Source organism: Haemaphysalis longicornis, unplaced genomic scaffold, assembly GCF_048455015.1.
Source record: "Haemaphysalis longicornis isolate Haplotype H1 unplaced genomic scaffold, Haemaphysalis longicornis Haplotype H1 scaffold_3, whole genome shotgun sequence".
Classification (NCBI taxonomy): Eukaryota; Metazoa; Arthropoda; class Arachnida; order Ixodida; family Ixodidae; genus Haemaphysalis; species Haemaphysalis longicornis.
Genome location: NW_027526335.1, coordinates 222,614,492 through 222,627,592, shown reverse-complemented (window position 1 = coordinate 222,627,592; position 13,101 = coordinate 222,614,492). Strand labels below are relative to the sequence as shown.

The following is a 13,101-nucleotide window of genomic DNA, read 5'->3' as shown; positions in this document are numbered from 1 at the left end:
TATCTATAATGAGCAACCCGTTCGCAATGTCCCACACGTACGCGTATTAGGCCTCAACATACCAAAAGATGGCTCAGGCGCCCCGACTATCCTTCCCTTGCAACAGACTCTTAACCAGCTCATTCACCTCTTCCACAGGATCTCCCATCAGCGATTTGGGCTACAAGAAGCTGACACCCAGCGCATCTCACGCCCTCCACATTATCCGGATTACGTACGGAACACCGTATTTGGCCCCGAAAACCCACGGAGAAAGAAAAACTAAACATCGCCAAACGCCAAGCCTACAATGCCGCCCTTAGACTGCCTCCAAAAACGGCAACGAGAAAATTCTACAGCTCGGCGTCCATAATACATAGAAGGAACTGGAAGAAGCTCATCGCACCTCCAAATTCACGGGACGTAAGCTTACGCCGACCGGCAGGGCTACACATACGCGGCTCGGCTACAGGCCTCCCCCAAAATGCGAACAGAGGCAACGCACCCCTCTAGCCACCCGACAGTACATCAAAGTCGCACCCATTCCTGGAAATGTGCACCCCATCTACAAAAAGGCACGCCGAGAAGCGCGGATATGAGCCCAAAGAAAACGCTTCCCCAGCTCTCCCTGTACTCGTTACACGGATGCCTCTCCATACCACTAACAACCCGCCCATGCCGTGTGTGTCACCGACGCCAAAGGTGCAGAACTGACGGCCCCTACAGTACCCACGACATCTTTTGAGGCAGTAGAAGACTTACACGCCGCCTATCGCAACCTCCTGCTATAGGTCGCACAACACCCGCGGCCTTAAAATTCTGCAAAGTGTGCGCCAGCTCCCGGAAATGCACATCATCTGGACCCCCGGACACGAGTCCTTCGATGGGAACGAGGCGGCACACGCCGCTGCCCGCGTTCATACCCACCGGGACGTTTCTCAAGAAGGCGAAGTCACTCTCACAAGCCCGGTACCCTTAATTCCTACACGGACATCCTCGCCCATTACCGTCACGAACTACGACGCTTCCCGCCAACCCATCCCCAGAAACCTTGAGCAGAGGCGACCGCCTTTCGCCGACTTCAGACGAATTCCTATCCTCACCCCACTATCCTCCATGTCAGGTACCCCACCCTTCACTACGCTACGTGTAATTTCTCTCTCCAACCTGGCACCCTGTACCACATGGTATGGGAGTGTCAGAGAACCCCATCCCGTACCCCAAATTCCCACCCAACGTACGAGCAGTGGGCGGGCCAGCTGGCCAGCTCCGACCTCTCAGTCCAGCGTAGCCTTGAGGAGAGGGCTAGGGCATCCAGCGCGGACCAGGGCTTTCCGGACTAGAGGAGGACCCCACCGGGTGAGCTCCCAACCATCAGCGCGTGAAGCTCGTGTAAATAAAGTTACTCACTCACTCACTCACTCACTCACTCCCTCATAGAATACACAAAGGCAGAATACCTTGCCCCATCAGAAGCCAAAAAAAAGGTCGCCATCCCGCCCGGCGAGAGTGGATGTGCAGCAATTGCTGTGGTAAGCCACTTCAAATGGTGATGGAGGAGGGTATGAAATGTTTCTCGTCATCTCGGACGGCTTGTCGTTTCCGCTGCGCTAGTGTCACCAGATCGCTAAGAGCATCGGCCGTCTTTTCTCCTACTGTTCCGTGCCTATCTGCCATGGTCATGGGTCACTTCGCTTTACACTGCGACGGTTCGTGGGCGCCACCATTTCGTTGTTTATGCCTTTTAGTCGGTCAACTCTGGTAGGCTTTACTGGCCCTCCCTGCTCTGCGGCTGCGCGCGAAAGACGCCGGTCCAAATGCGAATCAAAGATAACGCGTACTATAACTGCATTTTAGCAGTACAAGTGCGTCCAATGATGCCGTTTTGCTGCCTTTTCGGTGGCGTTGTTAACAAACGACCCGGGGGTAGTTAACGCGTCAATTTTAATGCGTCAATCTCGCAACACTGATGAACTACAAAATGACCACCATTGCTGACTTGCGTGCTTCAGTGGCAGTAGTCTAATACCTTATCTACGAACACTACGCTCAGCTTCTCTGGCAGAAATTGTAAGTCCTGCAAAGCTTGACGCATGCGCTCGGCGTCTTGGGCGCGAATTGCTCTATTTAGTGACATTAGTCCTACCTAGCGTTTATGTGCAAGATAACCTGCCAACATAATCTTTACCGGCATCACATGGTGGGGGTGCCCTATTGTTCACAGGCACCTCATCATCCATACTGCGGTTGCCATGCTTGTTTTGTGGTTTCCTTAAAGGGGTCATGCAGACAAAACACAAGTTCGGTTGAATAGAAAGATTGCCTCGTTAGAATCACACTAACACCACTTCTAACGCAAACTTCGCTAAAATAAGCTACATAATTAGGGAAAAAGGGAATGGCCATGGGACCCACTAGCCAATTTCTGGCAGCAGAACCTACGATATCATATCTGCCAGCTCTGTGATTGGCTGAGGTCAGCCAGAGCAAACACAAATTACGCAGGGCTTATAAGCTTTCCGAACGAGGTATTGTCGCTTACATTTAGCCCACATTCTTTTTATTGCAGTAACAATGGTAGTGTACACAGTGTAAGTGACGAAAGTACACGTAAACATAGAAGGAGCGATGCGTACGGCTGTTGGTACTGCGCGCTGCGTGATTGTTTTAGCTGCACAACACTGCGGAGCCGCGGGGCCGGGGAGACGACCCTGGCCGGTTTGCGTAAGCGGCGGTGTCTTACGTGACCATATTTCTCGAGCGAACACCATATTTCACGAAATGGATATTGGGTGCCTTAACAAAAACAAGTCAGGTAGGAATACGATGAAAAACAAAGGTAACAAGGCTCCCAGCCCACTAGGTTTAGCTTGAAGACCTGCTCTTGTGATGTAATTGCAGACGTCGTGAAAGCACACGATTTCGCAGGAAAATCAATTTTAACCTAAATTGATTAATTTTTAGTGAAGAAAGCATAGTTTGCTGCCGGAAGAGTGCTGGGGGAACTAAAAACACAAAATCTATCGAATAAAACCAACTCTTAGTTTGTCTGCATGACACCATTAAACAAATTTCAAACTCTACGCTGTATGCCCGATTATCCCGGCGCGTGTGCTGGGCGTCTTAGGCCTTGGCGCCTTCGCATAAGAGGGAGCATACCGTTATTAACCTGCTGAATATTATTGTGGGAATTGCGACAGTGTCAGGGACAGCGTTCAGATTAATGGGATAATATGCTAAGCATTTCAGGCAGAAGTTGGCCACACCACCCGAAATGTGCGTACAGCCATCCCTGTCCTTTCTGATTACGATGTAGCTATTGAGGAAGTTTGTCTGTTCACTAATTAGATGGCTTTCTTGTAGGCCGATGACACTGGGTTGATTAGAGTGCAGTGTATCGTAGACATCAACAAGATTTTTAGGAACGCCACTACAGCTCCATTGAGTTTTGTTTTCTCTTCCCATAATTTGGGGTAAAAGCTACTGGAGTGTGTATGTTTATGCGTTGTCTTTTGGGGCAGGGATTCTGTGCTTTTTGCTTTTTCCTGGAAGCTTGAACGTTCCAACTCGTTCCTTGAGCTGCGACACATTCGGCACGGTATGACGTCCATGTCCTCGGAGTACCCAACTGATTGGTCTCCTTGGACCCTTTTGATGACGCCTTGTCTGGGCGTCAGGAACGCCACTGGTGGCACAGTCAGTGCGGTGGCGGCGGGAGCTGCCCCGGCTTCCTTCGTCTCCATGTCCTCCGTGCACTCACGTACGCTTTGGCCCAGTGGAGGGGAAGTGGTGGATGCAGCATCACTCCCAACAAACCCGGTTGTCACCGCAACCGCTGCTTAATTAGCAAGCGGAGCACTCAGTCGGTGGGCTTGCGCAGACAGCCCGGCGGGGTGCGGGGCGGGGCAAAGTCCGACTCGCGGCACTGAGTCCCTGCCGATACCTGGCGCCGCTCGGCCCTCCGGCGAGCCGCGTCGCCGTGCCTCTCCAGAGCGATAGAGGCAAACCTCTTTCGCGCCTTAAAAAAGGAGATGTTCTCTGTCACTTTTGCATTGATTATTTTGGTTTCCTGTTGAAATTTCTCGCAGGCCTGGAAGTAGGCCGAGTACGGTTCCCGGCAGTTATGAGAGTGAAGGTGGTGGAGTTACAGTTCTCAGTGAGGTGGTCCTGTGTGGCGCATCTTGCACAGGTCTTTCCGCGGCAAGAGTTTGTACCCTACCCGAACCGCTGGCACTTAAAGCAGCGGAGCGCGTTAGCTATGTAGGGGCGTACTCCGCACACAATGAAACCAGTGTTGATGTGTTCAAAGTTTCGATTGGTTGAAAGTGAAGATGATGTGTTTTGTTGGCATGTCTGCATTGTCTCTGCGGATGGTGATTCTCCTCACGGCTGTAACACCTTCATCCTTGAGGCTTCCCAGAGGGTCGTCCTCTGTTTCGCTTAGTAATATGGCTCAGATATCACACCTGCGAGCTGTTGAGGCTGCGGTGGGGTGTGACACTGATGTTTAGATCTGCTATGCGGGTTTGAGTGAGGAGACTTGTTGCTTGTTGCTGAGAGTTTACTTCATTTCATTTCATTGAATTGTTTCTTAAGGGCCCGAAGGCATTACATAAGAAGGGACAAATACACATAGGGAAGACAATGAGGAAGTGTAAGATATATACAACTGGGCAAAAAAAGAAAAAAAAGAAAAATAGTGACTCACATAAATCAGTCCGGACAACTAGCAACAACAAAAAAGCATATCATTGAAAACTAATACCAAATTACCAAATGCACATGTTCAGTTATAGGAAGAAAGAGAAAAAAAAGCACAGAAAGAGAAAGCGACAAGCAAGAGCAATTGTTCAGATTCCAACTACTCATGATATTATGAATCAGCATTGCTGTTCGGAATGATGATAATTGTCGTGAAATTTTTTCGAAAAGATGCGTGGTCAGTGCACGATACTATATTGTCAGGTAGGTAATTCCAAAGGGTTATTGCATTGGGAAACAATTAACTTGTAAATGCCGATGTTCGACCGGGTAAGTGTGATTTACCCGGGCTGGGTGTGATTTAGGCGCGCTGACGTGCGGTGAGATGGTTTTAATAATTCGTGCCTGGATTTTGGATGATAGTAGGCCCCATGAAGGGCGCATAAACGTGCGATATGACGGCGAGATACAAGTGACGGAAGGGAAATGGACTGTTTTAAAGATGTGACGCCGGTACCGAAAGAGTATTGGAGGTGATAAAGTGAGCTGCACGATTTTGTATGGATTCTAGGTTAGTGGTCAAATATGCTTGGGCTGGATACCAGATTGAAGACACGTATTCAAGTTTTATTCTCACGAATGTTAGATAAGCAAGTTTTTTTATTTCTATGGGCGCGGATTCCAGATGTTGTCGGAGGTAACCGGGGAGGTATGGGAGCTCTCTCCCTGGTAAACAGACAAGGAGCCCATCGCTCGAAGCTTGTCCAGGGTTCCGATTGCCACCATTAGAGGCTTCTATCCTTCCCCTTGCCACAGTTGGATACAGCGTGAGTGAGGGGGCTCGGGGTCCGCTGTGTCGCCAGTACTGTCATAGGTATTACACAAGGCGCCCAATACTTGCGGGGAGCCGCCACTGGTCATTCATATAGGGGGCATTTGGCGATTAGTGGTCCTTTACGTAAGAATGTTCTCCAGTTCCATGGCAACACGCGAAGCCATTTATTTTCAATGGCTTCGCGTGTTGTTTGGACAGATTGATCCTGTAATCGCTCTAGCATAAAAAACCATGACAGCTTGACATTAACAAAAGAAAGGAAAAGAAAAACGACCATCTGATTTCAAAATATTAATTCAACAAAAAGTGTTCCGAATTTACAAAGAAAAACCTACAGCGAGAAACCATATTTTTTACATCCTGCCAATAGGAACCACTCACACCACAATTTCATTGAACCGAAAAGGGCGATACTTGCTATGCGTAAATAACATCTCGTACAACAGATAGCGCCCCTTTTCAGTTATGCACAAGAATCACCACTTTTCCCGGCGTAGGTACACGGAGCATGCACCTTCGTAGAAAACACTTAGGGAGCATACACGTTTCAAGTTGTATAATGACTTCAGGTTCGAAATTTAGAGCTTACACGGGGAAAAGTACATTCAAGGAGTAGAAGTATACAGGCCGTATATTTCGAAATCCAATAAACAAAAATAAGCGCACATGCCAGTTTTCCTCCTTCGTTTACCGGCGGAAATACAGACAAAGTTCTTACAGTTTTGTTTGAGTCAGCGTGAGGTTAAGATCAAGGTGATCGGATCGCGATAACGGTGACGATGGTGACTTACTCCATTGCCGGTATCCTTGCAAACAGGCAGGCGAAATACGCCGCGCTGCACATTGCAATCCTTAACACGTCCACCCAGAGTACTCTGAGCATTGTCACCAAAAATGTCCTTCTATTTCCAGAACGTGTTCGGCTGCACAGGAGAAAGAATAGCCGTTAGCCTCAGCGTACACACCACGTGAAGTGGCACTCTATGATTGTTTAAAAAAAAAACACACCTGATTTCCTTGTCTTTGCACTCTAGGCAACTTCATGGGCTACCGTAACTATTAGTAATGGTGCATTGAATTCTTCAGAGGTATGCTGCAGCGCAAATATGGAACCAGATCTGTTCTCGGGCAGCACCCCGACCGATATGGGATAAACGACACTGTACGCGTTAGCGACAGTACCCGTTCACTATATCGACAGAGCCTGCGGACCCCTCGTTCACGTGATATGCGGTCGAGGTCCGGCCTAGCCTGGCCCGGCACTGGGCGCATCTGCACGGGTACCTGCCCTCCATTGGAGGAATTTATTGACCATATCGGCTGGTGAGGAGGAGCGCTAGGCGCATGTGACGTCACAAGTGCTCCCAGCGTTCACGCACTGTATTTTATTTATTTATTTAGAGATACTACAGGCAGCATCGCGGCCCAAGTAGGAGAGGGTTATAAAGGTGATTACACAAAGCATGTTCATACGCACCGTGTTCAAATGCTCTTTTCGATACGGGCAAAGAGTTCGATGGTTTCTGGTCTTAGTAAAAAGAGACTTCTGAAATATTTTAGGGCGGGCGAACTACAGGTCGTATGGTTTTGCAGTGGTTGATTCTCGATGATCTCTGTGGTGCGGGAAGTAGATAATCTTCGGGTGATCGGCTGGTTTGGTTGTCGTACAGTAGATAGATAAACGAGCGCTAAAAACCAGGACAGAAAAAGCGAATAACGACGAGACAGATGCGCTGTTTTTCGTTCGTTCTACGTTTTTTCTGTCCTGGTTTTTAGTGCTCGTTTTCGTTAAGCAATGCACCAAGTAGCACAACGGCATATTTTACTGTAGATAGATAAATTTAACGCGGGCGACCTGCCGGCAGAGTTGAAGTGGTGGGAAGTCGAGAATCGTTATCATTTTTGTTTACCGATGTCGATGTCCTGTAATCTGACAAAAGGGACCGTGCAGGAAGACGCTGGATACGCCTAATCTTGGTAATATTGTTGGCGTGAAATGGATCCCAGACTATTCAAGCGTACACGAGGACTGGGCGAATCAAGGTGCGATAAGCTTCAAATTTAATATTACAAAATCTTTTCAGTTTTCTTCTCAGGAAGCATAGCTTCTTAAAGGCTTGGTTGCAGATATTATCGATATGCATATTCCATTTCAGATTACTGGTAATTTTTAAACCCAAGTATTTGACAGATGTTACAACTTCTAAAGCACAGTTTTTTATAACATCAGCGTGAATAAGCAGGGTTTTCTTTGTTGTAAAAATCATCAAAACTGATTTTGAAAAATTAATCGTCATTCATAGTAAAGTTTATTGTCTGTGTGTCTGTATATTCCCCTCTTATCGCACCACTCCATGACTTTACAAACATTTTCTTTCAATGCAGCCTGACAAGAACCACTCTTGAGAATAGAGTAAGCAACGCAATCATATGAAAACAATTTGACCTTCATGCTGTCATTAGTATCTTTCACAATAATATTAATGTAAACTAGGAACAACAAGTGTCTGAACACTGAGCCCTGTGGCACTCCTGGTAAGACACGTAGACTATCTGTTCTTTTACCATAACATTCAACAAATTGGGTATGGTTTTCATGGTACGCCTTTATACAACGAACTATAACGTCGGGTAAACCAATTTCTGTAAGCCTAGCCACAAGAAAGTTGTGCGGTACCCGGTCGAATGCCTTTGACAAATCTAAAGAATATTACATCGATTTGTTGGTGATTATCGATTGCAGCTGCAAAGTCATGACTGATAGGTACTAGTTGTGTTATTGTAGATACGTTACACCTAAAACCATGCTGGTACTGGACAAAAAGTTACCTTCAAGAGGCTTCGATATATAGCTTGCTATTATGTGGTCTGGCATTATGCAGCAGGATCGGCAGAAAGGAAATCGGCGTACAGTTTCGTGCACCTAATAGGTCGCCTGATTTGGGTATAGGAATCACCTTCGCCGTCAACCAGTCACGTGGTAAAGCACTCTAGCGACGCCAGAAAAAATGTACATAAAGGTACTGCACCATAATTTCACAATATCTTTGTAGAAAAATGTTTGGAATACCATCAGTGCCACATGATTTCTGCGCATCAAGATTTAAGAGAAGTGCGAATATACTTTGGTGTAATACCACATCGGGAACTGGAACGTGTGTTGATGATGAGCAGGATTCTTCGTTCTGGGCACCGATGGATGCAGGTTGCGAGAAACACAGGAAAACGTGAAATTAAATTCCTTTGCAATCTCTTTGTCTACAGTTCCCATTAATTTTGAGTTGCTTGGCCTGCCGCTCAGTGTCTGATAAAAAGTGCCAACATTTCTGCGGCGATTCTATCAGGAATGTTGAAAAGGTTTGGCTGTGAAACTTAGTACGTGCACTGCACAACTTGACGAGCGGGTCGTCCTTCAGGGTGCGAGGTTCAGAATATTGTGTCCTCCCTTTGCGCTTCCGAGTGATTCAGCGCTTTAGTTGAATTATCAGTCGTGTGATCCAAGGATTGTGGTGCCTAATTCTCTTTTTGCGCAATGGAACATATGAAGAAATACATGACGTGATGAGTGTTTTAAATCTGTTCAAAATAAAAGAAATGTCACCACAAAGCTGAAATTCATCAAGACTAAAATGCAAGCATTCTAGAATGGGTTCATCGTCTGCAACCAAAAAATCGGGGATTGTTTGGACAGGATGAGTTATTTTCTTTTTTTCCGTACATTTAATGACAACTGGATGAGCTTGTGATCTGGAATACCATCGGATGTACTTACGGAAGAGTTTTTCAGTGTGCTGTCTGTGGAACGTAACAAATGTATCAGCATGCCCACAATTGCGCTTACAGAAAAACAGATAAAAATGATGAAAGAAAAGTTCAATTGCACATGAGCGCACGCGCACGAAGATCTCATGTTTACCCTAATAATGTACACTCACCATCCCATGCTTATAAATAATGATAAAGCTTTCAATAAACCAGTTGCTAGTTTGCGCACCATCGTATGGTTTTGTCTTTTTCATTGTCCCTGTCCCTCGTCCAAATATGCAGCACACGTTATCACAGAATACATTCTGACCCATTTGTTTCGTTGGCATGTGAACCTATCTCGCCCATGGCGTTTGACGATGTGGCGTTAATAACACCGCTTTGTGTCCTCTACGATTTTTTAAGGCACCGTGCTTCGTGGTAACTAGTGTTAATCTTGTAACGAAAATGTACTTCCAGTACCATGCGTGAAGTTAAAGCGCGAAAAAACCCGCCGCGGTGCCTCAGTGGCTAAGGCATTGCGCTGCTGAGCACGAGGTCGCGGGTTCAATTCCCAGCTGCGGCGGCCGCTTTCCTGATGGAGGCGAAAAGCGAAAACGCCCGTGTGTACGAGATTTCGGCGCACGATAAAGATCCCCAGATGGTCAAAATTAATCCGGAGCCCTCCACTACGGCGCGCCTCATCGCCTGTGTTGCGTCGGCGCGTTAAACCCTACAATCAGTCAATTAAAGCGCGAAAAAACGGTGTTGGCTAGGTGTTCGTTTGTGCGTGTGATTCGTGAGAACGTTGCAGCACGCTCCTTTAGCCTGTCGCTCCTACTTACTGCATCCGGTACTTTGGTTACTTAGTTTTGTATTTTCATACAGTGAAGCCAATAGGCGTTCAGTAATTGATAGAAATTCAGTGGGAACGACCAGAATGACAACACAGGGAGGAGCACTGCTTGTGTGGTCTTCTCTATCGTTTGCCCTGCTTTTGAGTAGTAGATTATTTGTTCACTGCTGCGTGAACGTTGTTTCATTCTTCATGTTCCATTTCTTTCTCTTGCATCATCTCGTGACTGCAGTCACGGTGCCCCTAGCCCGCCTGCAGCTCTCATACTGCCATGTGCAGGCGACTTGTGCCACTTGTGCCTGCCATGTGCAGGCCACCTAATGGGTTCCGGCCCATGCCTGGCCTGTAATCGATGGTATACTTTAGATCCATCACTGCATTATCACTGTGTGTACATTTAAAGCGAGCGTTTGCAGGAACTAGGTAGTTGATACGCAATTATTTAAGCCAATCTAAAAACAACACCGATCTGTTCGACGTATCCATGCCAGCCTTCCTTTTTAAAATACAAGTCTTTCATTAGGTACCGAAAGAATGTATAAATAGGGTATCTGTTAAAAATATATAAAAGTGTGCGTCAATGTTTCTCACCCTTATAGGTTTTGATCCTGGAATACCGACTAGCTCGAACCCACAGATTGAAAACTCGGAACTATTTTTATAGAGCATTCAGTGCGGGTGGGGTAGACAGAAAACAAAAGGACCAAGCCGCACTTCAAACTGATTAACAGAGAATTTATTTATTTATTTATTGTACCCTCAGGCCATACACTATTATAGAGACAATTGGGTTCATATGGTCAGCGCCGCCAAAACCCGACAAGAAGAGTAAGGACGCCATAAACGCTGCCTGGCAACTGAACTTTTATTAGAAAAAACACGTGGTATAGAAGCAAAAAAGTGAGATTAAAAACCACATACGACTACAAAAAACTAATTTCAGGCAACCACTTAAACACCCGACTTGTCTAGGAATAAAACCTCATCATCTGTAAGTGAAATTGACTGATGGCTCACGCACGTGTCTCCGATCTTTATAATCTTATAAGCTTCGGCTATTTCCTACGTGCCCTGTCTTTTGTTTCTCATCATCACGACTGTCCGATTAAACTGCGGAGCGCAGCCGCAGTGGCCGGACAGGTGCGAGGTCGGCACGTCCTTCAAGGAAGCGGCATGTTCGCTTAAGCGGACGTTTAGGCATCGTCCCGTCTGGACGATATACTTGCCACCACAGGGAAGCAGCGGAATAGAGTACACGACTCCAGAAACGGAGTTGGTGAAAACTTTTTTCGAGCTTTATGGTGCACTTTTCGCTACCACTAACTGCTCCTCCTTCTTGCAACCTTCTATCAATACCGACACACACGCACGCCAGCTTGCCTGCACGGAAAACGACATCAATGTCGCTTTTCATGCAGCCAGTATGACGTCAACGTGATACTGGCTGCCAATCTTTTTGATACGTTGGGGTGCAGAATGGAGTACGGAATAACAGCGATTTTTCTTCGCCTATCTGAAAGCGTTGCAGCTGTATCCTGGTCAGACATTTGTTCTTGCTTCCGTGGATGCAGCAAACGTTGCGACAGATAAAAAGGATTTTAAAGATCGGCTGGAATATGACCAGCAAACATGATCCTTCTGAAAGTGCAGAGATAAGACTAGGAATTGTAGCACATCATTTCATGGAACTTCAGACGTGAAAGTGAGGCCTTTGTCCCTTTGTTTGAACATTTTCCAAACGGCGATCATAGACCGGGTAAAATGCACACTGTCCGCAAACACCCAATAGTCATCCACATATCTAAAGACATGTCGGGCGAGCCCTTTGCAGTCTATTTGTAAGGCTGTGTCAACTTTTGCCAGAAAAATGTTACTAAGTGCTGGCGCCACCCAAGATGCGATACATACCCCGGACTTTCGCACAGAAAGACCTTTCCCGAAAGAAACAACTCTAGAGCACAAATAACCCCATAATAGCTCCAGAAAGCCTTCCACAGAAATTCCAGCATGGTTTCTGAAAGTAACTTCGTCGTATCCCTCAAGAATGGTTGTTTTAACGCAAGTCATCGAATGCTCGTAGGGCAATGATTGAACAAGTCCTGTATGTCCACAATGAATTCCTAGCACTTTGCTGGGTTGTACTCGGTCTGTAGAGTCACCAACTCCTGCCGGGCACGCGTCGCTTCCTGGAATGCCAAGCGGTCTTTTTGCCCTCGGGATGTTCAGGTCATATGTGGATGGCTCCAGCAGTCACCCAGCCACACAAGGAGGATGTGATGCCTGTTGCGTTCTGAGTGCTGGTGTTAGGCTCGACACTTCCGTACTTCCGTGAGTGCCTATGTGTACGGTGTGCTCTCCTTGGTGGACCTGGTGCACAATGCCGACTGTTCCCCGAATGGACAAAGACTGCAGATGACCTCGCCGAGTTCCTGTGGGAGGCTACGTTTCCGACGCTGCCTTCAAAACCGAAGTCTGCTGCTAACCAGTCGCCCGTGGTTCTCATTGGGAGTAGTGAGGTACCTGAGCGTTTTGAGCGTGCTCTTTGTTTAGGCCCGAAACATTCTTTTGAATCTCGGCTGACCCCTGTCGAACAGGTCGCTCTCGTACGCGAGGTCTGACGTCATGTACCAGAATCGGAAAGTTTGCATTGCATAAAACAGTCTGTGCTTGCAATTGGGAAAACCGTAGATAAGCTGATTTCGGGGCCAAAAATGTGTGGCCTAGTCGACAATGGCCGTTCGTCGACAATGGCCTTCGTGCTGTTGTTTTAGATAAACAAGGGTGCTTTGTTGCCATGCCTCAGATAGGAAAGCTATGGACGCAGTGGAGAAACACTTCAAGCCTGTATCTGAAAAAGCTACCAGTATAAAGAAACGCGCCCTTGCCCTCCTTGCTGACTTAAATGTGGAGCGTTTCCATTCAGAAGTGAAATCGGCCAAGGCAGTTGAACTCCAGATTTATTTCATAGCGAAGACTCACAAGGCTG

General features: G+C 46.9%; 1 protein-coding gene across 1 annotated transcript in view; it reads right to left on the bottom strand.

The window, feature by feature from the left end:
* Positions 1 to 13,101, bottom strand: part of LOC144176002 (ATP-binding cassette sub-family C member 2-like) — a 327,158-nt gene that overhangs the window by 235,362 nt on the left and 78,695 nt on the right. Inside the window, exon 7 of the mRNA XM_077705088.1 lies at positions 6,307 to 6,438. Within this exon, the coding sequence (XP_077561214.1) occupies positions 6,307 to 6,438 (132 nt within the window). The remainder of the gene's footprint in view (positions 1 to 6,306; positions 6,439 to 13,101) is intronic.